The sequence below is a fragment of the Trichechus manatus genome, unplaced genomic scaffold, assembly GCF_000243295.1.
Source record: "Trichechus manatus latirostris isolate Lorelei unplaced genomic scaffold, TriManLat1.0 scaffold00001, whole genome shotgun sequence".
NCBI lineage: Eukaryota > Metazoa > Chordata > Mammalia > Sirenia > Trichechidae > Trichechus > Trichechus manatus.
In genome coordinates this window covers 19,062,259-19,088,784 of record NW_004443937.1, presented here as the reverse complement: position 1 = coordinate 19,088,784, position 26,526 = coordinate 19,062,259, and the positions used below count along the sequence as shown (strand labels likewise).

Below are 26,526 nucleotides of genomic sequence, written 5' to 3'. Positions count from 1 at the left end.
GCCCGCCATCTTCGGGACCGCACAGCAGCAGCAGCCGGCGGCGCCCGGAGCCCGGACTGAGACGGCGAAACCAGCCGGGGGCGGGGCCGGAGCCAGGGCCGGAGTCGGGGCCGCCATGTGGGCCTCCACGCGCGGCCCGGGCGACTGGCAACCCCCGAGAGTCCATCTTCGGGCCCCTCTAGCGGCGTCGGACACCGGAGCCGCGGCGGAAGCTCGAGGCTGCCCCGCCCAGGGCGTGCGCGAGATGCCACACGGTGGTCGCCAAAGCCCGGGACGGAGTCCGAGCTAGAGCTGGACCGGAGCGTGGCGCCTGCGCGTCAGCCCGCGGGGCGGGGCAGGCGAGACCTGCTGGGTCTGAGCTTCAATTTGCTTCCGGAGGCCCGACTGATTTATAATAATATTTTCTATCTGGGTAGTGCAGACAAAGAGATTAATAGTAACAGTCAACATGTCGTAAGCGTTTACTGATCTAATCTTTACACTCACATAAACGTTTTAGAGATGAGGAAACTGGCACAGAGAGCTTGAGTAACTGGCCCGAGGTCACACAGCCAGGAACTGATAGAGTTAGGATTAGAACACAGTTTAGCTGGTGACCACCAGCTGCAGCCATCTCCAAGGAGCCCACTAAATGGAAACCGACAGACCTCACCTCCTGGCACTTGGGACCTCCCTGATCTGACCCCTGCCAACATTTCCAACTAATTTCCCACTAAACTTCACACAACCTCACATTGCAATGAGCTGAATTACTCATAATTACCTGAACTCAGCCATTCCTCTGCCTCCGCCCACCCCCACTCCATACATCCAGATTGAAGCTGGAGCCCCTCCACTTCTCTTCATCATCACCACTGTGTTGATCCAACAAATATAATTCTGTAACTAGTCCTCAGCCTCCATCTCACCCCACTCCCTCCCACACGGAGTAGGCTTTTGTGATCGTCTAAATGCCCAGTGGTTAAGACCTCGACTGCTAACCAAAAGGTCGGCAGTTCCAATCCACCAGCCGCTTCTTGGAAACCCTATGGGGCAGTTCTGTGCTTTGCTATAGGGTCGCTATGAGTCAGAATCCATTCCATGGGTTTATTTTTTTATTTTTACTTGTTTAACAATGCAGATCTAATTACGCCCCACCCCCACTCCCTTAAGGGCAGCGCAAATGGTTAAGCACTCGCACTCCGCTATTAACCAAAAGGTAGGCAGTTCACTTGAGCATTATGCTCTTTTATATGGAATCAGACTGACCACAGCAATTTGAGAGATTAGGTAGGAACCATAGGGGGCAATGAATTTATGTCACTGAGGAAGGAGCAACTCCGAAAAGGAGGGTGAAAATGGGTGCACTATTCAAAGAATGTAATCAATGTCACTGAATTGCACATGTAGAAACTGTTGAATTAGTGTATATTTTGCTCTGTTCTCAACAACAACAAAAAAAAGAAAAAAAATTTTTAAATGAATAAAGATTAAAAGATTGGCACTTCAAGTCCACCCACAGATGCCTCAGAAGTAAGGCCTGGTGATCTGCTTCCGAAAGGTCACAGCCTTGAAAAAACTACGGCATGCAGAGCTACTCTGCGCACATTTGGTCGACATTGACTCCATGGCAACTAATAACATCAATCTCCCCTTAAAACCCTCTCCTTGCTCTGCATTGTTCTTTGGCCCTGCATGGTCTGGCCCTGCCACCTTTTTGCCCTCATCTTCTCCCTACTTGCCCCTCTCTCTGTAATCCCACTGCCCACCCCCCTCCAACAGACCAAGCTACTTCCAGCCTCAGAGACTTTGAATAGCTCGTCTCTGTCTCCTCTGGGAGGACTCCACTAACCTTCTGATTCAAAGTAGACCCTTACAGAGCTCCCTTATTCTCTACCTCCTCTCTTATACGTTTCCTTTTATAGCTATCATCATGCAATTGCTTTATTTGTCCCTTTCCCTGGTAATTCATTGTCTGTCTCTCCCGCTAGTGTGTAGGCTCCTCAGGGAGAAGAATTGTGTCTGTCTCATTCACCACTGTATCCCCAGAGCCTAGCAGGGAAGACTTTCAATAAATATTTATTGAATAGATGAATACTGTATTATTATTAAAAGTATTTTTAAAACAATAAGGTATATACTCGTGAAGAATGTGCCTCTTAGACAAGTAGATATAAGAGACCAAAGGGGCAGCTTCTGTCCAGAGGTTAGAGGGGAAGGCAGAGAGAGTTAGGAGCTGGTTGAATGTTCATGGGGAATCAGGGGCGGAGGGGAGGAGTGTGCTGTCGCGGAATGGGGTGAGCGGTTGGGGTCTCATAATAATGTTATGTTAAAAAAAAAAATTCTGTATGGGAGACTAACTTGAAATGTAAACTTCAATTAATTACATCAATTTAAAAAAAGAATAAGGTGTATCAATAACATTAAAAAGAATCAAGCACCAACCAACTAGTTGTGAGAAAGGGAAGGAAAAAAGGGACTGAGCCCCTAAGCAAAGGACCCTGAACTAAAAATCATGTGCTTAACTAACGGCACAAAACCCATTATCTTGGAAAATGCAATAATGAAAGAACAACCCGCCCAGCTCTCAATGTATTTTCTTGATGTTTTTCAGAAGAACCGGCCCGATCTGGCCCCTGGAGCATGCACAGACATCTGAAAGGTGACCAACAGACCCACAACAGGAACCCAGCCGGCACCACGGGGAGACTGCACAGGCGCGGCACCCCATAATAAGTCCTACCATCCAGTCCCAGGAGCCTTTGTTACAGTACAGGTTCCATCTTGGGCTGCCTCCTGTGTCCACGTAATCTTCATAACCCCGCTTCTTTCATGAATAAAGATAATGCCTTTCCCGCCTAAAAACCTTTAAAGCCTAGCCAAACATTTCTTAGGGGAGACAAAGGCTAGTGTTGTTTTGTCTCTGTCTCTGCTCACGAGCTACTTTTGCTCAATAAAGCTTTGTTCATGCAGAAAACTTGAGCCTCTCCTGGTCATTCTTGGTCAGCAGAAGGCAAGAACCTCATAGGGGCTGCCCAGGTTGGGCAGAAGTCCCCAGCAACGATTGAGTCAGTTCTGACTCATGGTGACCTCATGTGTGCCAGAGTAGAAATGTGCTCCATAGGGTTTTCAATGGCTGATTTTTCAGAAGTAGATCACCAAGAATAGGATACATCTACGACAGGTAGATAGATGGATGGGTGAATGGATAGATACATGAATTTATGCCAAAAATATGTTGTTGCAAGACCATTCAATGGGGAAAGAATAGTCTTTTCAACAAATGGTGCTGAGACAACTGGATATCGACACGCAAAAGAATGAAGTCGGATCCCTACCTCACACTCTGTCTAAAAATTAAGTCAAAATTGATCAAAGACCTAAATGTAAGGGTTGAAACTATTAGAAGAAACATAGGGACTATCTTAGTCATCTAGTGCTGCTCTAACAGAAATACCACAAGTGGATGGCTTTCACAAAGAGAAATTTATTTTCTCAGTCTGGCAGGCTAGAAGTCCAAATTCAGGGTGTCAGCTCCAGGGGAAGCCTTTCTCTCTCTGTCGGCTCTGAAGGAAGGTCCTTGTCATCATCAGTCTTCCCCCGGACTAGGAGCTTCTCTGCTCAGGAACCTCAAGTCCAAAGGACGCGCTCTTCTCCCGGTGCTCCTTTCTTGGTGGTATGAGGTCCCGAACTCTCTGCTTGCTTGCCTTTCCTTTTATCTCTTGAGAGATAAAAGGTGCTGCAGGCCACACCCCAGGGAAACTCCCTTTACATTGGATCAGGGATGTGACCTGGGTAAAGGTGGTGTTACAATCCACCCTAATCCTCTTTAACATAAAATTACAATCACAAAATGGAGGCCAACCACACAGTTCTGGGAATCGTGGCCCAGCCAAACTGATACACGCATTTTTGGGGGGACATAATTCAAACCATGACAGGGACGAACATTCATGACCTTGTATTTGGCAATGTTCCTTAGCTATGACACCAAAAACACAAGGAACAAAAGAAAAAAATTGATAACTTGGACTTCATCAAAATTAAAATTTCTGTGCGTCAAAGGGCACTATCAAGAATGTGAAACTCCACCTACAGAATGGGAGAAAAATTTACAAATTAAATGTCCAATAAGGGTCTAGTATCCAAAATGTATATATATTTAGAACTCTTACAACTCAACAACAAAGACAACCCAGTTTAAAGAAGGGCAAAGGATTTGAATAGATACTTCTCCAAATGATCAGTTTACAAATGATATACAAATGGCCAATAGGCAAATTAAAAGATTCTCAACATTATTAGTCATTGTTGTTGTTGTGTGCTGACGAGTCAATTCTGATTCATAAGTCATTAGGAAAAAAAAAAAAAAAACCATTGCCATCAAGTCGATTCTGACTCATAAAGAGCCTATAGGACAGAGTAGAACTGCCTCACAGGGTTTCCAAGGCTGCAATCTTTATGGAAGCACATCTTTCTCCTGAGGAAACGCTGGTGGGGTCAAAACGCCTACCTTTCCGTTAGCAGCTGAGCGTTTCACCACTGCACCACCAGGGCTCCTCCATAAGTCATTAGAAAACCCATTGCCGTCAAGGCGATTCCAATTCATAACGACTCTATAGAACAGAGTAGAACTGCCCCTTAGGGTTGGTTTCCAAGGAGTGGTTGGTGGATTCGAACTGCCAACCTTTGGGTTAGCAGTTGCGCTCTTAACCACTAAGGGACCAGGGCTCCTTATAAGTCATTAGGGAACTGCAAATCAAAACCACAATGAGATACCACTCTACACCCACTAGGATGGGTGTAATTTAACAACAAACAAAAAATGGAAAATAACAAGCATCAGTGAAGATGTGATGAAATTGGAACCCTCATGCATTGCTAGTTGAGGAGTCCAGCTCCTGGCTAAAAACCTATGTGTGATCTTTCAGGCCCCACCACAGGAAATTACAAAGGCTTTGCCTGAAAAGCCTCAGGGGAAAACCTGTCTTCCCCACTCCAGACTTGGTGTATAGACAATGCACTGTAGTCTCTGAAGGGAATTGCAGTCAAGGACTCAGGCCTCCTGTCCACGCCATGCTCTTATGCATATCTGCATTCCTAGCTCAGGCACCTCCATTCGGAGGTCTCTTTATACGGGAAAGAGGAGGTATTCTTCAATAGAGGCCTTCCTCAGATACCTCTGCTGAGACCTCCATATGGTGGGGTGGGGGCAGGGGAGGAAGCCTTAAAGACATTTGTCCACTTTGACACAGTACTCAGCACTTTTCCAGTCCTACCCCTTCCTTTCCTCCTTCCCCCACCCCCACCATCGACTGATAAGGTGTAAGCACTTTTTCCCAGTTAGCTTCTTGCTTTTACCACAGCAGTCAAGTGACTAGAGGCTTGGCTGTTGCTTTCATTTAGGCTGTTGTCTTAACTAATAGCTTAATTCTCAGCTCAGCTCAGCTCTTGACACTGTTGGGAATACAAAATGGTAAAGTCGCTGTGGAAAACTGTCTGGCAGTTCCTCAAAAATTAAACATAGAGTTACCACATGACCCACAATTCCACTCCTAGATATATACCCAAGAAAAATGAAAACATACGTCCACACAAAAACTTGTACACAAACGTTCATAGCAACACTATTCATAATAGCCAAGAAGTGGGAATAACTCAATGGCCATCAACTGATGAAAGAATAAAAAAAATGTGGTATATACATACAAAGGAATATTATGCAGTCATAAAAAGGAATGAAGTACTGATACATGTTACAACATGGATGAACTTTGAAAACATGCTAAGTCAAAGAAGCCAGGCAAAAAAGATGACATTTTTTATGAATCCATTTATATGAAATGTCCAGAAAAGGCAAATCCACAGAGCCATAAAGTAGATTAGTAGTCCCCAGGAGCTGTGGGTAGGGAGAAATGGGGAGTAACCACTAATGAGTCCAGAGTTTCTTTTGGGGGATGGAAATGTTCTGGAATTAGACAGTGGTGATGGCTGAATGCCATAGTGAATATACTAAAAACTACTGAATTGTACACTTTAAAATGGTGAGTTTTATCTTATGCTATGTCTCAGTTACCCCCACGTGTCTCTCAGTTTGTCGTACTGTGGGAGCTTGCATGTTGCTATGATGCTGGAAGCTATGCCACCAGTATTCAAATAGCAGCAGGGTCACTCATGGCGGATAGGTTTCAGCTGAGCTTCCAGACTAAGACAGACTAGGAAGAAGGACCTGTCAGTCTACTTCTGAAAAAAACTAGCCAGTGAAAACCTTATGAATAGCAGCAGAACATTGTCTAATATGTGCTAGAAGATGAGCCCCTCAGGTTGGAAGTCACTCAAAATACAAAGTGCTTTGAGCTTCCTCCTCAAAGTAGAGTTGACCTTAATGATGTGGATGGAGACAAGCTTTCAGGACCTTCATTTGCTGTTGTGACACAACTCGAAATGTTGCTGCTAACATCCATTAATAATCAGAACGTGGAAGGTACGAAGTATGAATCTAGGAAAATTGGAAATTGAAAAAAATGAAATGGAACACATAAACATCAATATCCTAGGCTTTAGTGAGCTGAAATGGACTGGTATAGGCCATTTTTAATTGGACAATCATATGGTCTACTATGCCGGGAATGGCAACTTAAAGAAGAATGGTATTGCATTCGTTATCAAAAAAAATTTCAATATCTATCCTGAAGTATAATGCTGTCAGTGATAGAATAATATCTGTACCTCAACAAGGAAAACCAGCTAATATGACAATTATTCAAATTTACACACCACCCACTAAGGCCAAAGATGAAGAAATTGAAGATTTTTACCAACTTCTGCAGTCTGAAATTGATCGAACATGCAATCAGAATGCATTGATAATTACTGGTGATTAGAATGTGAAAGTTGGAAACAAAGAAGAAGGATTGGTAGTTGGAAAATATGGCCTTGTAACAGAAATGATGCCAGAGATCACATGATAGAATTTTACAAGACCAACGACTTATCATTGCAAATACCTTTTTTCAACAACGTAAACAATGACTATACACGTGGACCTCGCCGGATGGAATACACAGGAATCAAATCAACATTTGTGGTAAAAGACGATGGAAAAGCTCAATATCATCAGTCAGAACAAGGCCAGGGGCCGCCTGCAGAACAGACCATCAATTGCTCATATGCAAGTTCAAGTTGAAGCTGAAGAAAATTAGAACAAGTCCACAAGAGCCAAAGTACAAACTTGAGTATATCCCACCTGAATTCAGAGACCATCTCAAGAATAGATTTGACACATTGAACACTAATGACCGAAGACCAGACAAGTTGTGGAATGACATCAAGGACATCATACATGAAGAAAGCAAGAGGTTATTAAAAAGGCAGGAAAGAAAGAAAAGACCAAAAAGAATGTCGGAAGAGACTCTGAAGCTTGCTCTTGAACATCGAGTAGCTCAAGCGAGTGGACGAAATGATGAAGTAAAAAGAGTTGAACAGAAGATTTCAAAGGGCGGCTCAAGAAGACAAAGTATAGTATTATAATGATATGTGCAAAGATCTGCAGTTCAAAAACCAAAAGGAAGAGTATGCTCAGCATTTCTCAAGCTGAAAGAACTGAAGAAAAATTCAAGCCTCGAGTTGCAATACTAAAGGATTCTATGCAAAAAATACAGAATGACTCAGGAAGCATCAAAAGAAGATAAAAGAAATACACAGAGCCACTGTACCAGAAATAATTGGTTGACGTTCAATCATTTCAGGAGGTAGCATATGATCAAGAACCAATGGTACGGACGGAAGAAGTTCAAGCTGCACTGAAGGCATGGCAAAAAACAAAGCTCCAGGAATTGACAGAATATCAATTGAGATGTTTCAACAAACGGATGCAGGGCAGGAAGCACCCACTTGTCTAGGCCAAGATCTTTGAAAGACAGCTACCTGGCCAATCGACTGGAAGAGGTCCATATTTATGCCTATTCCAAAGAAAGGTGATCCCACCAAATATGGAAATTATCGAACAATATCATTAATATCACACTCAAATAAAATTTTACTGAAGATGATTCAAAAGAGCTTGCAGCAAAAGATCAACAGGGAACTGCCAGAAACTCAAGCCGGATTTCGAAGAGGATGTGGAATGAGGGATATCATTGCTGATGTCAAATGGATCCTGGCTGAAAGCAGAGAGTACCAGAAAGATGTTTACCTGTGTTTTACTGACTCTGCAACGGTTTTCGACTGTGTGGATCATAACAAATTATGGATAACATTGCGAATAATGGGAATTCCAGAACACTTAATTGTGCTCATGAAGAATCTGTACATAGATCAAGAGGCAGTCGTTCAAACAGAACAAGGAGATACTGCGTGGTTTAAAGTCAGGAAACTTGTGCATCAGGGTTGTATCCTTTCACCATACTTATTTAACTTTTATGCTGAGAAAATAATCCAGGAAGCTGCACTATATGAAGAAGAATGCAGCTTCAGGATTGGAGGAAGACTCATTAACAACCTGTGATATGCAGATAACACAACCTTGCTTGCTGACAGTGAAGAGGACTTAAAGCACTTACTGATGAAGATCAAAGACCACAGCCTTTGGTATGGATTGATTATACCTCAACATAAAGAAAACAAAAAACCTCACAACTGGACCAATAAGCAACACCATGATAAATGGAGAAAAGATTGAAGTTGTCAAGGATTTCATTTTCCTTGGATCTACAATCAACACCCATGGAAGCAGCAGTCAAGAAATCAAAGGATGCATTGAATTTGGCAAAAATCTGCTGCAAAAGATCTCGTTCAAGTGTTAAAAAGCAAAGATGTCACTTTAAGGACTAAGGTGCACCTGACCCAAGCCATGGTGTTTTTAACCACTTCATATGCATGCAGAAGTTGGGCAATGAATAAGGAAGACCGAAGAAGAATTGATGCCTTTGACTTATGGTGTTGGGGAAGAATATTGAATATACCATGGACTGCCAAAAGAACGGACAAATCTGTCTTAGAAGAAATACAGCCAGAATGCTCCTTAGAAGCAAGGATGGCGAGACTACATCTCACATACTTTGGACATGTTATCAGGGGGGATCAGTCCCTGGAGAAAGACATCATGCTTGGTGAAGTACAGGGTCAGCGAATAAGAGGAAGACCCTCAAGGAGATGGACTGACACAGTGGCTGCAACAATGGGCTCAAGCATAATGACATCATGAGAATGGCACAGGACTGGGCAGTGTTTCATTCTGTTGTATATAGATAGGGTTGCTATGAGTTGGAACCAACTCAATGGCATCTAACAACAAAAAAAGTCTCAATTAAGAAAACATATTGTTAAAAAAATCGAACTGTAGAACACTGTATAGGAGGATCCCATTTGTATAAGAAGGAAAATTACATATGTGTGCAAGTGTTTCCTTAGAAAATTTCTAGAAAGATACACAAGAAATTGTTAGTACCTGTGACTACTTCTGAAGTAGGGTAGAGAAGAGGACTTTCACTTTACACATCACTCCCTTTGACACTATTTGATTGTTTTAAATCATGAGCAGATGTTTATTTTAATAATTAAAAATATTTTTTTAATTAAAAAAAAATTTGGTGGCAGTATGGATGAGTTTCCCCGCTTTTATCTTTCTGCTTTTTCAAAAATGACAGTGTTTTTAAAAACATTTTAAAATGGGTAAACTAAACACTATTAAATGTTTTGAAGGGATTTTCCTTGGTTCTTTACAACTGTCTACAGCCTCCTGTAGGACTCACTCTTCTCCATGGGCTTCCTGGGCACTTCAGCTTCAGGTTTTCCTCTCACCCCTGTCTGGTCTTCTCTGTCTCCAAGGGGCCCTTCCTCCTCTGCCATGCCTCATCTGGGAGATCCTTGGGCTCCAACCAAGGCTCTCTGCTCCCCAGCTGCACAGACCTGTAGCTCACACATCCCCTCCTTCCAGGGTCTCAGGGGCCTTCCAGAAACACATGGGTTCCTCAAAGCAACACAAAGCCTAACTCTGACTCCTTGAACCCCTTCTTCACTGATTACCTGCACCTTCTGAGCTGATGAACTGCATCTCCAGGAACCTGGACACCATCCCCACTTCTCTCTCTCCCTCCTCCCAAGTGTCCGGCCAGCCACCAAGTCCTAGAGAATGCAGCTCTCAGGTTGCTCCTACATCCATCCATCGTTGGCTGTTCCTGCTGATATATCCCTGATCCAAGCCCCCTGGAGTGGTTGCAGTGGCCTTCCGTGGTCCCCCTTCTCCCTGTCACCCTTCTAATCTGTTCTCCATGCGGCACCCAGTTTATCCTTCTAAACCTAAAACAATCACTGTCCACAAATACGTTCCAAGATGCTTAGCCTTTCCTGATCTGGTCCCTGCTGGTATGTCCAACTTCACTGCCTTCAGAGTCAATGTCTCACTCCCTTATTTTAGAGGTAGGAACATTAGGACTCAGAGATGGAATTAGGACAGTCCCAGCCTCAGGCCAGAGCAGAACTGAGACTCAAACCTAGGTGTCTTAGTTATCTAGTGCTGCTATAACAGAAATACCACAAGCGGATGGCTTTAACTAAGAGAAATTTATTCTCTCACAGTTTAGGAGACTAGAAGTCCAAATTCAGAGGGCCAGCACTAGGGGAAGCCTTTCTCTCTCTGTCAGTTCTGGGGGAAGGTCCTTGTCTTCAATCTTCCCCTGGTCTAGAAGCTTCTCAGCACAGGAACTCCAGGTCCAAAGGATGTGCTCTGCTCCCAATGCTGCTTTCTTAGTGGCATGAGGTCCCCCTCTCCCCATCTCTCTGCTCACTTCTTTCTTTTGTATCTCAAAAGAGATTGATTTAAGACAAAATCTAATCTTGTAGATCAAGTTCTGCCAGATAACTGCCTCTAATCCTGCCTCATTAACGTCATAGAGGTAGGATTTACAACACGTAGGAAAATCATATCAGATAACAAAATGGTGGACAATCACACAATGCTGGGAATCATGGCCTAGCCAAGTTGACACACATTTTGGGGGGACACAATTCAATCCATGACACCAGGCCTGCTGCCTCCCAGGCCAGGCATCATCTCACTCTATGAAGAAGGTGGAGGAAGGCAGTGTCCTAGGCATCACCAGAACCTCAAAGATGTTCCTTTTAAATCAAACCCCTGACTGAAGCCTGTTTTGTCACGACTTGCCCTATCCCAAAATGGAGAAACAACAGCCAACCAGGCACTTGGCTTACCCCAGTTTTACCATGTCTCTTCATGTATATCCTTACGTCTGCAGATTAACCACAAGTTGGGGCCTGGAGGCCAATTATTTCACCTCGTGGCTCTCATCTTCCGCACAGCCACACACAGAAGGGGGCAGATGGAATCTCTTTGGCCCTGAAGAGATCCTTGCCTGGCCATGAGCCAGTACAGGAGGGGGATGGTGGTATCAGAGAAGAAGGGACCCTGGAAGCCCTATGCACAGCAAGGAGGACATGGGGCTCTTCAGCAGAGGTGTGACATGCTGTCACCACATGTAGGTGGTTTCCCTGTGTGCAGAGCAGCAAGCAGAGAGAACCGGGATGAGAAGGGAGACAGGGAGATCAGGTGAGAGGCCTGCACGGGAGTCTGAGCAAGACCTGTCTCACGCTGTCCATACCGAACACACCTAAAAGGGCCGTTTAATTAATTTGAGTTTCATTTAAGTTAAATTTTATATTAAAGATAATTAAATTAAATCAATTAAAATAAAAGTATTTTTAATTAAGTTTCTCACTCTCGCTAGCCACATGTCAAGTGCTGACTATGCCACATGGGGCTGGTGGCTACCCTACTGGACAGCACACATACAGAACATTTCCACCTTCTCAGAAAGTCACGTAGCCAGGAGTTGCTGGCTATTGACAAGGGATCACCTGGGGCTGTTGGCAGGACATCCTGGTTCTCCTCCACACAGCTTGCCTGGGTTTCTCCCAGCACTGCAACTGGGTTCTGAGAGGGAGCGCTGGGAGAGTGTAGCAGGGGAGATTGTGTGTCAGTTAGGGCCCTGGCACAGCATCCTTTCTGCCATATTCTACTGATCAAAGCGAGTCCCAAGACCAGGCCAGATCCATCTCTCAAGGGAGGTGTTGGAAAGAACTTGCAGCCATCTTTAATCCACCACAACCTCTCTGTACCTCAGTTTCCTCATCTACAAAATGAAGAGGACTGAGAAAGAAGAAAGACTCTGACATGGGAGGCTGCCTGGCACTCATAGCTGGGCCCTGCTATTCTCCTGTGAAGCATAAACAATCTCGTAGAACAACAACCTCACACAAGGTCACTCTGAGATTCATCATAAAGTGAGACAAAGCAAGGCCTCTGCATAATTTTGCCTAAGCCCAGACAAAACAAGGCCCCTGTGCCACCACAAAACACCCAACACCCGTCTCGGCCAAAACTAGTGATTGAGCAACTTTACCAATCATAACCCATCCTCATGTTCGTCTCCCTCCCTATAGACAAGATGGATGGAGACAGTAATCACCCCACTTCCTGACAGCCTCCAATCCAGTGGACCTACTTCCTTAGACCTCTCCAGTCACCTCATCAAAGCTCTAGTCCTATCAAGGGCTCTTTCTAACACCTTCTACTGAGACACTCTAAGTTCTCCTCCGTCACGAGTAAGAGGATTCAATGTGCTGAGTCATCTGATGCACTTGAATATTTGTTGTTGTTATCATTCAGTTATCATCCAGCAGAGACATGAACTCAATATTCTAAAAAGATTTCATCAAAATTATGAAGACTGAAAAGCATGGCCGGTTTCTCCTCAGTAACCCAGAACCCACATTCTCCAAGTACTCGCTGTGTAGAAAGTAGTTTGGAAGAGACAGGGGAAGAGAAGAGGATGATACACATGTGCTTGGTAATGTTTTCTATATTTGGAAAGAAACTCCACCCACCCGGATATCTCTGGGTGCTTAGCACACTTGGCTGGCTGGAAGGCATCAGTGGGGACTTTGAGAATGCCAGTACTAGTGTGCAGGACTTTCCAAGTTCTGGGAGGAGAGGGGGAATGGGCAAGGTTGGGAGTTAAAGGAAACTTCTACATGAAAGGTCACAAACTCAGATCACAATAGAGGCCATGCAGGTAACATAATGTGTGAAACACGCAGGTGTAGGGAAAACAGAAGCTCATGCTCAAGGATAAACAACAAACATACGGCCTCCCTATTGGGGAGCCATAGGGATTGGTAGAAGGAGCCCTGGTGGCACAATGGTTAAGCAGTTGGTTACCAACCAAAAGGTTGGTGGTTCGAACCTGCCCAGTGGCTCCTTGGGAGAAAGACCTGGCTATCAACTCCCATAAAAATTACAGCCTAGAAAACTCTATGGGGCAGTTCCATCACATGGGGTCACTATGAGTCGGAATCAACTGGATGGTACCTACCAACAACAACAGGGATTGGTGGGGCCTGTGGCAAACTGAAAAGAACAAGCCCTGCCTGAAGGAAGCTCCAACTGGTTGCTGCCATAAGCGCGGAGTGGGCACAGTGTTGCCTGATCTATTGATTTCTCCAAATAAGCTCCAAATATGGATTTTTAAGTGAAATCCCCCAATTTGTAAAAATTGCTAAGTGAATTATTTTTTAAACAGGGCAGGCCAAAAAAAAATAACTGCCTCCAGTCAATTCCAGCCCACTGGCCTTGAGTTGGGAACCTACTCTAGAAAAACCAAGGACGAGAGAGCAGATTAGTCAGGTGGAGCCCTCTGTAACTGGCTGAGGCTTGCCGACAAGGCAAAGAATGGGTTCCCAGAGAGTGCCAGGCTCACAGAGAGCACAGGCTGCCCACACAGAGGACCCTGAGGCTGGAGCGCTGGGCCTGCGTCATTTCACAACCTTGAATTTTCAGGGCAGTGATGCCTATATACCTTTAATGTCCAAAAGGCCTCCATTTTAATTGTTTTGATGAAGGAGTACACTTCCTTGCTGCTCTGCTACTGAAGCTGTGCCCATTGCCCAACTCCACAGTGACTCCTTTGGTGCCCCCTCTCTTTATGTCAGCTGTCACCTCTTCCTGCTGGTGGCTGGCAGCAGGCCGATGTACTGTGGCCCAGGAATGTCATCTTGCTTACCAACATTCTTGGTATGGAGCCAAGAGTGGGCCTCAAGGACCTTGCTGTGACTGGAAGCTACCTAAGACCTTGGCTGGAGCTGACCATGGAGCCCTTCCTGTCCTTGAGGGAGAAAGAACGAGGGGAAGGCCTGGTCTTCAAAATGAACATACCTTCCTTGTTTCTCTCTAGTCATTTGCCATCAAATTGATTCTAACTCATGGAAACGTCATGTGTGTCAGAGTATTACTGTGCTCCAAAGAGTTTTCAATGGCTGATTTTTCGGCAGAAGATGGCCAGGCCTCTCTTCCAAGGTATCTCTGGATAGACTTGAACATCCAACTTTTCAGTTGGCAGCTGAGGACGTTAACTGTTTGCACCACCCAAGGATTCCTTGTTTTTCCCTAGGAACAAGGAATGTTCACACAGGTACATGGAGACTTGTTAACAGACCATTTATCAGTTAGAGATTGTGCTTGCTACATGAACAGGACCCTGCTAGAGTGGCTTTAACAAGCAAGGACCAAGGAGCCAGAGATGGACAATGCAGGGCTCATATGGACCCCACTACCTCGCCGCTCCCATCTTTCATGTGCCCCTGTGGTCCTCATGGTCACAGGATGGCTGCTGGACTTCCAGGTATCACATCTGAGGTTTGGCAGTAAGAAGGGGGTAAGACAAAAAGCAATGCAGCTGAGTCTATCCCTTTTTATTAGAAAAACTGCAGTTTTCCCAGATGTCCTACCCAGCCAACTTCCACCTCATCTCATTGCTGCCCAAAACAAAATCAGGGTTTGTCAGTAAGGACAAAGGGGAGACTGGCTATTGGAGAGGAGACGAACAGTTGAGTGATTGAGGATCCCAGACCCAGCTAGACTGACCCTTCTCCAGTCTGCAGACATGGGGTGGGCATCAAATTTTCCATGGCCCCTCAGAGACTTGGGGGGAGGGAGGAATCCTGCTCCATCCCCCAATCTCTTTCCCATGTCTTTGTTTAGAGGCACCAAAGTCAGTCATTTTAAGTCTACTGTGGGCTGGGCCTGGAACAGAGTGAAGGCACAGAACAATGAAAATGATGGTTGGTCAAGGCTGCTTCTTCCTCCCACAGCTCACCAAGGGCAGTGAGGTCACGTGGGCCAGGGGGCCAGGGCTCCAAGTGTAGACGGCCCAAGGCTCAGCCTCTGCCTGATTCCCTGAGTGCCCAGCACCTGGAACAGGGCCTGGCACAGAACAGGTGCTTGACACCCACACTTGTCGGGTGCCAGCAGTGGGAGCATGTTCACAGGGCCGGAGAGGGGTGGGAAGGCTGGACACAGAAGAGGGATGGGGCTCTTCTTTCCATTAGGCCCTTGTTTATAACTTGGGTAAGAATAAAGGAAACCATCCTCCCCTCTGGGCTGTGGTCCAGGTGTTATTATTCTGTTACACAGACGACAGAGTGGAGGCTCAGAGAGGTCAAGGCCCCCAGGTTCTGGCAGGCAGAAATAGGAAAAAGTCAGGACTCTCTGGCCTCAAATTCAGTCTTAATTCAGGAGAAATTCTTATTTTGTAAGAAAATCACACGCTTACACACTGAGATTCCAGAAAGCAGGCTCTGGCCTCTCTAATCCTTCTCCTAATGGACATCAGTTACAAAGGGCAAGGGCCCATCTCACTGGTTCTAATGAAGGGGGGCAGTGACCCTATCACCCCACCCCCATCTCCTAGGCCTGGTCTCCTAACAGGGTGATGCCACGGTCTCTCCTGGGTAGAGCAGGGCTGGCAACAGGTGGGCACCAGACCCCTCTGAGACACCTGGAACATGTCTTGATTCCTCAAAGGGGTCTGCTCTGGGGGAGGCAAAGGGTTTGGCCCGGCTCCTCCTGTGTGAGCCAAACCAGACAAGTGTCCTCAGCCAGTCCCTCCGTCTCTGGGGCCAGAAGCCACTGCTATCTTTGGGGTATCTTTCTCCCTACTCTGCCCCACTGCTGCCCTGTGCTTTCCTCCTACCCCTGGCTCAGCCCCAGAGGATGGGTGGTCACATCCACGCCTGCAGCTCCCTGCCCCAGAGGGGTGCAAGAATGGGGGTGGAAGTGACACTGCTCCTACAGGGCAGCCCAGCTCCCAACAGGGCTTTGGAATGAACCTCAAAATGCTGTTACAAGGACTCAAGCTGCGTTGACTCATGTACCACCCTGTGCCAGCCCCGGAGTGCCCTACGCTCTCCTTCTTTCCCACCAAATTATCACTGACCTTTAGGGCAGACCTCAGATTCTACCTGTTTTATGAAGCCTTGCCTGCCCTCATCCCACCTACTGCTTCCCCTCTGCCCCACGACACCTTATACAGGCTCTACTCGAGCATGTATTACATTGCATTTTATTTGCTTATTTCCCATCTAGCTTACTCCCTAGACTCCCCCAGGGCAAGAGCATGATGTCGTGCATTTTTATTCCCCGCCACCCCTCCCCCCCCCACCAGCCTGGGGCACTGAGGTACGGGAAGCGCTTGGGTGAACAAATGTCTGGGCAAGCAAGTGAACGGATGGATGCAGGAGGTGTGGTGAGGTGCTGAAACCCTGCAACAAAGCCTGCCCATGTGTAGGAAGAGGGGGTGCGAGGCTCAGAAGAGACCTATACATGCAGGCTCAGTGATATCCATCCATGTCCAACAGCACTCCTGGAGTACAGACCACGGCAGCCACGCAGTCATGCCAAGTGGCTTCACCTAGCTGTGCCTTGCTGGCCCTCTAGAGTGGCTGTGAGGCCGAGGAGAGACTGCAGAGCACTGCCATGGGCTGGGGGTGCATCCTTAGCCGGCATGAGACCTGCTGCTTCCTGGCTGTGTGTGAAGCAAGGGGAGGAAAGTGTGCAGCAGAAGGGGGGAAGGGCCATGTGGCTGTGCATTGAGGCCTGGGACCAAGGGTGAGAGTGACTGAAGGCCACGGCCAGCTCTCAGGCTACTTGGGGCTGCAGGGCCTTCTGGAGCAGGCACTCATCCGCCACCTCATGTGGGAGTGTCACCACCAAGCCCTTGTTCTCTTGCATCGTCTGGCAGATGATCTCGTAGGCCTTCCGATTTCCAGACCAGCAGCGCCGGGCCACCTAACCACATGGCCATGTTGGGGGAGAGAGAGAGTGGAGCAGCAGTTGGTGTCAGCATCACTTCCCAGCAAGACACCTGGACACTGCAGTTAGGTCCCAAACACCCTGCCCTCCTCCACTTCCAGGACCCTCTGTGGATATCCGTGGGGCCAGCAGTCTTTTGTACCTGCCCCTACCCCCAGCTCAGATGTCCCCCTCTATTGCCTGGACTTTAAACTCAACTCAGATCTAAAACTGAGCCATCATTCCCCCCAGCCCAAACTCCCCCACCTCCCCACCTGCAAGAATGACAGCACCTCTTCCAGGTGCATCAGGCCCAACCAAGGAGTCATTCTCCACAATCTTCTCCATCCACATGGAATCCACTTCCACCTGTCGGTCTGCCTTCAAAATCTCCCTCCAATCACTTCTTTTTCTCTATCGCCGTCACTGGGGTCCAGTCATCATCATCTCTTCAATGGAGGATGGACATAGCCTTCCCCATCCCCAGATCTCCTTGCTATCACCCCTAAGCACACCTCTCTTCACCTCCTCCCCCACCCACCAGTCTCCACACCACAACCAGGGATCTCCTAGAGGGAAAATTCGACCATGGCTCTCCTGATTCTCATGGCCTGTACTGCCTATCGGGTGAAGGTGACCTCACCACACGTGAAGCCCTGTGCCATTTGCTTGAGGTCAACCTCTTCAACACTCCACTCACCCTCTAGGCCCCAGCCTGGAGGGCCCTTCTGTCATCAGACACCAAGCTCGCTCTCACCTCTGGAGCCTTGCTCTTGGTTGGATCCCCAAGCCCCCAACCCTCCACTTCGCCAGCATCTACCATCAGCCCTCCCATTTGTGATGCTTCCCCTTCTCCATTGCCCATAATGTGGTCATAGAGAGAAACAAACCCCCCACCACCACACCACCAACCCACCCTGCAACGAGAGCACTCTGTACAACAGCAAAGGTGAACTACAGGTGTCAACCAAGGGCCATCATCTCTTAAGAGTCTGCATTCTTCTGACCCTAGTACAATGGGACCTTGTACTAGGTGGAAAGAGAACTCTTTACTATGGCAGCCCTCAATACAGCAGTAGATGGGAGGGCTGGGGCTGCCAGGGGCCAGGCTGTGTGGACAGAAGATGGCCTCAAGGATCAGGCCTGACACAGGGAGACCAAAAGGGGGCAATTGGATGAGGAGGGCAGCCCTGGCAGTGGGGGTAAGGAGCTAGAGAGGAAAGACATGGATAAGTGGGAAGGGCAGGACTCGCTCCTGAAGGTTCCCATGGGGAGGAAAAGGCAGTGCTCTGTCTCAGGTTTGCAGTGTGAGGAGGCAGAGCTGCAGATAGAAATGAAAAGGGAGGTGACTCACCCCATTGGAGACATCCCAGCTGAGCATCGCCTTGGCTCTCTGCTCAGCTTCTTTGGTCCCGTCCAGCACAAGGCCAAACCCCCCATTGATCACCTCACCCCTGCAAGAGAAGCAACCCCACATACAGTTGAATAGGTATCTCATGCTGAGGTACAGAGTGTCGGTCTCCTCGGCAGCCTGGTGCTCTTCCCACACTCTACTTCTGAATGTAGGAGGCGCTCGGGGGTCGGTGTGCTGGAGGCCTACAGAGGCTGCCACGTGTTCAGTTCTCTGCCCATTTGTGCCTTAGGCTTTTACACTCTGACCCCTCACTGTGTGAAGCCTGCCTTGACCTCCTGAGTGTGACATACCCCCTCTGCTTGGAGTTTACCACCTGTTTCCCTAGAAACTTCTTTGCACTTAAAAGTATACTTCATTGGGTGTGTCTTGGACTACTGAATGCCATTGTCATTATTTCTGATTTTATGTTCATTATTTTTACCTTCCTTATTCCTTCTTTCTACTTTCCTTAGATTTATTATGTGGTCTTTGTAATGACTTGATTTGAAGGCTGAGTTCCTTTATTTTCAATATTTCTTGTTTGCTAATGAATGTATTTCTCTGAGTATTGTTTTGACTACATCCAACAGATTTGTTCTTGTTCTCGCTCCGTTCTTAACAGATGTAATTTGAATCTTACTTAAACATGCTAGTGCTATTTTAGGGGCCCTAGTGGCGCAGTGGTTAACAGCTATGGCTGCTAACCAAAAGATGGCAGAGTGGTTAAATAGCCTGAGCTTTTTGGGGCCCTGGTAGCGCAGTGGTTAAAAGCTAGGCTGCTAACCAAAAGGTTGGCAGTTCAAATCCACCAGCTGCTCTTTAGAAACCCTATGGGGGCAGTTCTACTCTGTCCTATAGGGTGGTGATGAGTCGGAAGCAACCCGACGGCAACGGGTTTTAGTGCTATTTTACTTTCTGGGCATGTTTGCGCTGTGGCTCTCATCCATCAATGCCTGTGAGTGCCCTCTCTTTCCTGAAGCCCCTGGGTCTCTGTCCTCTTCCTCGGAAGTCATTACCAAGTTTGACAAGTGCTCCAAGACATTGTTTAGTGAGAAAAAAAGTCAGCATCCAGGTAAACATAGTGGGTTAAATGCATGCATTTATCCCTGCTCCCTCCCAAGATTCCACTAAAATGACTATAACCAAATTTTTTACTTTTATTTTGTAACCGAAATTTTTAACCCACAAAGACAAAGAGAAACGGAGAGGAGAATCAGCAATGCAATTTTGGAAGCTGGAGAGCAGACACAAGGAAGATGATACACGAGTCAACTACGGAGAAGGCCCAAGACAAACCCCTTTGCTGCCTCCCAGGGACCAGCATACCTCAGCCACTGGTGGCACAAGTATCTCTGGAAGTGGGAGAGACAGAGCAGAGAAACTGGTGGAAGCCAGCTTAACCCACCATGAGTCCCAGATGCCTTGCCCTGTAAAAAGCTGCCAAGAGGTTGCCTGTGCTAAGCCCACAGGCCACCAGAGGCGGACCCCTAGCACGCTGACTCAGGGCCTCTGCATCTAGGTACAAGGACAGAGGCCCGTGAAGAAGAGACTGTCAGAGAGTGACCCTGACTCCCACTCTGCTGCCAGGCAGCCCCTGATGCAAAGGTCCCACGGAACACACAGGGTCCCAGTTAACTGAGTGGCACCCCTCCAAACATAAGCCGACAGCAAGGACCACTGGACAGACAGCCAAAGATAGAGCCCAAAATAAGGCATCAGAAAGAGGGGCTCCGAGGAGGCTGAGGCAACCAACTGAGGGAGCAGAAGGGAACAGCTGCCATTGCTGGTCTCAGAAAGTAAGAGCACCAAGACAGGGAGCCAGCAGACAACAGAAGAAAAGGGGAAAAAACTAGAAATAGCACTATAAGCATGTAACTTAGAGATGTGGATTTAAGTACAACAACAAAAAAATGTAGCTAAAGAGTTGAAAGTGATTTCCCCTTAGAGTAGGAATGGCTAAGGACAGATTTTTTTCCTGCTGGTTTTTTAAATAAGCTTTAGAGAAGTATCTGACTTCTTAAGTTATATACACATGAAATTTATGGACTCCAGTGTGAATTTGAAGCACTGCCCAAAAGAGTCCTCAAGAAAAGCAGGATAAAGGGTGTTAGTTCTGGCATCTCGCCTGCTTGTGTCCCTTTTCACAGGACCGGGTGGGTAGTTCTGGGGGTGGTCGCAACTTGGGAATTTGCAGGGGCATTCCTGAGAGATGGTGGGAGTTCTCTTGGGGAGCCCCTGCCTGAGCTAGTCCTGCTGTCCTCTGTCCCAGGCCCTCATGTCACAGCCTCTCTCTCAGGCCTGCTCTGCCTCTTCTTGCCCTCTATTATCCTAAGCACTGGGGTGGTACATCCTAGGAGACAATCTGGGGGCAGACCTCAGCTCCACCACCAGCCCTGTGGCAGGTTACTTAACAGCGTTAGGGCCACTCTCTTATCTCTTAATCAAGGGCAGAGATACCAGATACCCAATAACCAGTCGTTCGTCCTGGCTTTCTCCAGCCTGCTTATTGGAAAGGACATGTGGGTGGGTCATATTCTCCACTAATCAAAACCACCTGACTGGGCTGCAGCCCTGAGTTCTGAGCCAGTCCATGCGCATACTCTGGGAAGCTTGGCCACTAACGGAAGGCTCCAAGGCCAAGGGACTGCACTATCTGGCCAAAGCATGCTCAGAGGTCACTTAAGAGGCAGTCACTGGAGCCAGCCTGGGAGCTGTCCTCCTTCCCAGTGCGCAGTGACCCCAGCTGCTCCAGGTAGCCAGAAGCCAGCATTTCCCCCACCTTAGGGTGGGCCCTTTCAGGGCAGCTCCTGAGAGGTTACAGGGCTTGCATTCCAGGTGAGCTTCTTTGGTTCGAATCCTATCCCCAGGGCTTGCTCGCTCTGTGACCTTGGGAAAAGCACTTGATCTTTCTGTGCCTCGGTTTCCTCATCTGTGAAATGTACTTTCCTCCTAAGATTAGGTGAGATAATGGATTCAAAGAGTTCAGCAAATGCTTGGCATATGGTCAGTGTTCAGAAAAAACCAAACTCTTTGCCAGTGTGTTGATTCTGATTCTTGGCGACCCCATGTGTGACAGAGTAGAACTGCTTCATAGGGTTTTCTTGGCTGCAATCTTTACAGAAGCAGATCGCCAGGCCTTTCTTCGTGGTGCCGCTGAGAGGCATTGAACCATCAACCTTTCAATTAGTCAAAACCAAAACCAAACCCATTGCCGTCAGGTCGATTTTGGTTAGCAGTCGAGCACAAACCGTTTGCACCACCCAGGGACCTTTGCGCATTCAAAGAGTTTAGCAGATGCTTGACATATGGTCAGTGTTCAGTAAATGTTAGCAATTCATTATTCTTAGCAGTACATCTTCATGATGGAACTGTAAATGCCAGCCGGAGCCTCCAACTAGAGCCTCTCATAGGCCTCCATCCCCTCATCTTGCAGATTGGAACCAGCCTGTGAGGAGCAGAGGCGTGGGTAAGTCGGGGACAGAGGTGAGGCCAGAGCCTGGGAATCCCGGCTCCTGGCTCCGGCTGCCTGGGAAGCCACTGCTTTCTCAAGTGAGGCTATGAGATTTGGAATAAAAAGACCTTGGCCAGGAAAGCACTAGGAAAATTCCATGATAAAATATCTGTGAAATCAACTTGAAAACTGAAATGAAAATGGTGTTGCAGTTTATACTGAATACATATCCACAACAGGACTTAGTCTCCTGGTTGATGGACGAGACCAAAGAGATATACTGGCTTGGTCAAGATCCTTCCCTACATACCCTCCCACTGATTACCAGGTCACATGAAGAGCACATTTCCAGCAAAGCCATTAGCAGAAGTGGTAGAGGCTGTGTGGTGGGGCTGGTAGGCCCCAGGACTTCAGCTGCCCAAGCCTGGCCCTGCCCTTCAAGGCTTCCACATCAGTCCACCCCCAACCCCCACCATTCTCCAAAACCATCTTACCAGCCCACGCCCCCTCCGTTGTGAAGTGCTACCCAGGTGGCTCCTCGAAAGGCATCTCCCACGAAGTTCTGCACAGCCATGTCTGTAGAAACAGAAGCCACCCCCATTATTCCCTGAATGAGATGGGCCCGGGGGCCAGCCAGGCTTGGGCCAGAGGCAAAAATGGGGACCTGCAGTCCTCCATCTCTGCTCAGTCCTGGAAGGCAGAGCAACGACTGGGCAAGTAGGTGGCTGTTGTTGTGTGCTGTCAAGTGGATTCCAACTCATAGTGACCCTACATGACAGAGTAGAACTGCCCCATAGGGTTTCCTAGGCTGTAATCTTTATGGGAGCAGAGCGCCAAGTCTTTTCTCCCAAGAAGCCACTTTAAAATGTTTAAAGAAAAAAAAACTGTCAACACATAATTCTATAGCTAGTGAAAATATCCTTTGAAAATGAGGGCAACGTAAAAACTTTCTCTGACAAACAAAAACTGAGGAAATGCATTGTCAGCAGACCTACAAGAAATGTGTAAGGAAGTTTTCAGGCAGCAGGAATATGATATTAGATGTAAATGTGGATCTACATAAAGAAATGAAGAACATTTGAAATGGAATAAATGAAATTAAAATAAAATTTAAAAACATTTTTTCATATTTTAATTGCTCTAAAAATGACTGTCTAAAGCAAAAATGTTAGCAATGTACTGTGTTTATAGCACATATAAAAGTAAAATATATGAAAATAACACAGAGGATAGGAAGGAAGAATTGAGACTATATTGTTATAAGCTCATAATACTATATAAGAAGTACTATAAAGCTATTTGAAGGTGCACTCAGATTATTTGAAAACGTACATTGTAAACACTAGAATGACTGCCATAATTTGTTTTAAAAAGAGGTACAAATTACAACTCAATAGAGAAGATGAAATTGAATCATAAAAAATGCCCAATTAATCCAACAGAAGGCAGAAAAAGAGGAAAACATAAAAAAAAAGTGAACAAATAGCAAACAGCTAGCAAGATGGTATATTTTACTCCAACCATATCAATAATCACTTCAAATGTGTATGGTCTGAACACATCGGTTGAAAGGCAGAGCTTGTTAGATTTGATGTAAATAAAAAAAAGCAAGATCTGACAATAATGACAACATGCCATCTACATGAATAGCTACTTTAAAAATAAAGACATAGGCCAAAAGTAAAACACTAACAAAAGAAAGTTGGAGCAGCTATGTGGTAGGCTGAATAATAGCCCCCAAAGACACGCAGGTCCTAATCCCTGGAACCTATGACTATTACCTTTTATGGCAAAAGGGACTTTGCAGATGTGATTAAGTTAAGGATTTTGAGATGGGAAGATTATGCTAGATTATCCAGGTGGACCCTAATGCAATTACAAATGTCCTTATAAAAGGAAAGCAGAGGGAGGTTTGACTACCCAAAAGAATAAGGCCATGTAACAGAAGCAACAGGAAGCAGAAAGAAGCAGAGTCAGAGAAAGAAGATGTTATGCCCCTGGCTTGGAAGATGGAGAAAGGGGCCATGAGCCAAGAAATGCAGCTCTGGAATCTGGGAAAGGAAAGGAAGTGGATTCTCCCCTAGAGCCTCCTGGGGGAGCATGACCCTGTCAATATCCTGACTTTAGCCCACCAAAGCTTATTTCAGATTTCTGACCTTCATAACTGTAGCAAAACAAATCTGTGTTGTTTGAAGTCACTAAATTCGTGGTAATTTTTTACAGCAGCCATAGGAAATGAACACAAGCCTTATTAATACTAGATAAAGTAGATTTCAGAACAATGGATATTACTAGGGATAAAGAGGAACATTACATAACAATAAAGAGGACAATTTTCCAAGAAGACATAGTAACGCTAAATGAGTATGTACCTAATAACAGAGCTTCAAAATAGGAGCCAAAATGGATAAAACTGAAAGGAGAAATAGAAAAATCCACAAAGACAGTTGGAGACTTTAACACTCTTCTTTCAGTAATTGGTAGGACAAGCAGGCAGAAAATCAGTAAGAATCGAGATTACCTAAATACCACTATCAATCAACTTGGCCAAATTGACACTTACAGACACTTGACCAAATAACCAGTTGACACTCCACCAAATAGTAACAGCAGAATACATATTCTTCTCAACTGCATATAGAACATTCACCAAGCCAGATCATATTCCGGGCCACAAAACAAACTTAAACTTAAAAGACTATAAATCAAACAAAGTAAGTTCTCAGACCACACGGAATTAAACCAGAAAAGGTAATAAAAGATATCTGGAAAACCCCCCCAAAACTGGGAAATTAAGACACACTTCTAAATAACTCATGAGTGAAAGAGGAAGCCTCAAAGGACATTAAAAATGTTTTGAACTGAATGAAAATGATAATACAACATATTAAAAAATATGGAATGCAGCTAAAGCAGTGCTTAGAGGGAAATTTATAACATTTAAGGCTTATATTAGAAAAGTTTCAAATCAATAACTTCAACTTCCACCTTAAGACATCAGAGAAAGAAGAACAAATTAAACCCAAAGCAGGAAGAAGGAAGGAAATTCTAAAGATTAGAGCAGAAACCAATGGATTCGAAAACAGAAAAGCAACAGGAAAAAAAATCAATGAAACTAAAAGTTTCGAGGCGTGGTCAACATGGCGGACTTGTTAGATGCTTCCTATATCCCTCTTACAACAAAGACCTGGAAAAACAAGTGATTTGATTCTATGTGAACATCTGGCAGCCCTGAACAAGGCAAGGTTAAGAAATCCATCTGTGTCATACCGGAGAGTAAGACCGTTTGGAAGAGGTGAGGAGCGCTAGAGCCGTGACGGCGAAACTGCAGAGACACAGCCATGCCGGGCCGCAGTGAAGCAGGCAAACAGCTGTGCTGTGCACACGCTCGAGAAGCAGTTTCTACATCGAGAGAGACCCGGCAGCAGAGATTCTGCTTGGACACTCTGAACCAGTGAAGAGCAGCTCCCAAGAGGCTAGGATAAGTACATGTGCGCACCCTTTCACGGAGATTTAAAAAAAAAAAAAGCCCATTTGGGAAAAACCTCTCTCCCTTTTACCTCCTACCTCTGCGCTCTGCACAAGATTTGGGAAAAACCTCCCTTCCTTTTACCTCCTCCCTCCCAGCTCTGCACCAGGAGTCCACTGAGCTGGAAGTAGATCCCAAAAGGTGCCCTGACCCATTCTCCTGGCCTTGGAGAGGGAACAAATAAGGTGCTGACTCCCCTAGGCCAGGAACACAGGGTCGGCTCAGCTCCTTTGCTGGCCATGGAAATCAGAGGTCTGCAGACACTGAGTGCCATACACCCCTGTATAGACTTGTGGGGACACATCTCAACAGCGTTAGCCCTCACTACCACAGTACAACAGGGCAAACATCTGAAGCTTAACTTCAACTGTTTCAGCTGTGAATGGGCAGATCTGTGATCCTCGAAACAGCACTGCCCCTCAAGTAGGCACTTTTATCGATCTGCTGCTGGGTCTTGAGGACTGCTGGTAGCTCCTAAAGTGCCTAGTCACCTGCTACAGGAGTTCAAGAAAAAGTGGTGCCCTCGAGTCTTTGCAGCCAACATAGTGGGGAGCTCTTAGACTGGCTGCAAAACTCACCTACCTATTCACCCTAGATAGGGACACGCTCTCCTTTCAGACTCTCAGGGGCAGCCGTCAGCCCCCTGCCTGGCTCAGCACGTGATCCCCTACCGCAGCCAGAGTCCAGTGCCTGCACCAATCACCCATGCCTCTCTAGGACTGGGGGTGAGAGCCTGCATCACACACTTGGTGACCGACTGCCTGCACACCCGAGCTGATCCCATATAAGAAATTTTAATGGACTCCGGCATGCACATACTTAGTTACAGAACTAACTACCTGGTGACAGGACATTAGAGATCAAAAGGTGTCAAAAATCAAACTGGTGCACACGAGCAGCTTATTTGGGCATATCAAAACAAGACAAAATAAGAAGCTAGGTCTCACTAAGCAAACACAAAAGAAAATTATAATAAATTATTGATGGCTCGGAGACAACAGTCAATATCAAGCCACATAAAGAGGCAGTCC

The 26,526-nt window shown here is 46.3% G+C and overlaps 1 protein-coding gene across 1 annotated transcript in view; it reads right to left on the bottom strand.

The window, feature by feature from the left end:
• Window positions 1–16,945: 16,945 nt before the first annotated feature.
• UROC1 (urocanate hydratase 1) overlaps window positions 16,946–26,526 on the bottom strand; it is a 45,301-nt gene continuing 35,720 nt past the window's right edge. Inside the window, exons 18-20 of the mRNA XM_004368690.2 lie at window positions 22,461–22,542; window positions 18,477–18,576; window positions 16,946–17,119 (exon numbers count right to left, since the gene is read on the bottom strand). Of these exons, the coding sequence (XP_004368747.1) occupies window positions 16,970–17,119; window positions 18,477–18,576; window positions 22,461–22,542 (332 nt within the window). The 3' untranslated portion in view covers window positions 16,946–16,969. The remainder of the gene's footprint in view (window positions 17,120–18,476; window positions 18,577–22,460; window positions 22,543–26,526) is intronic.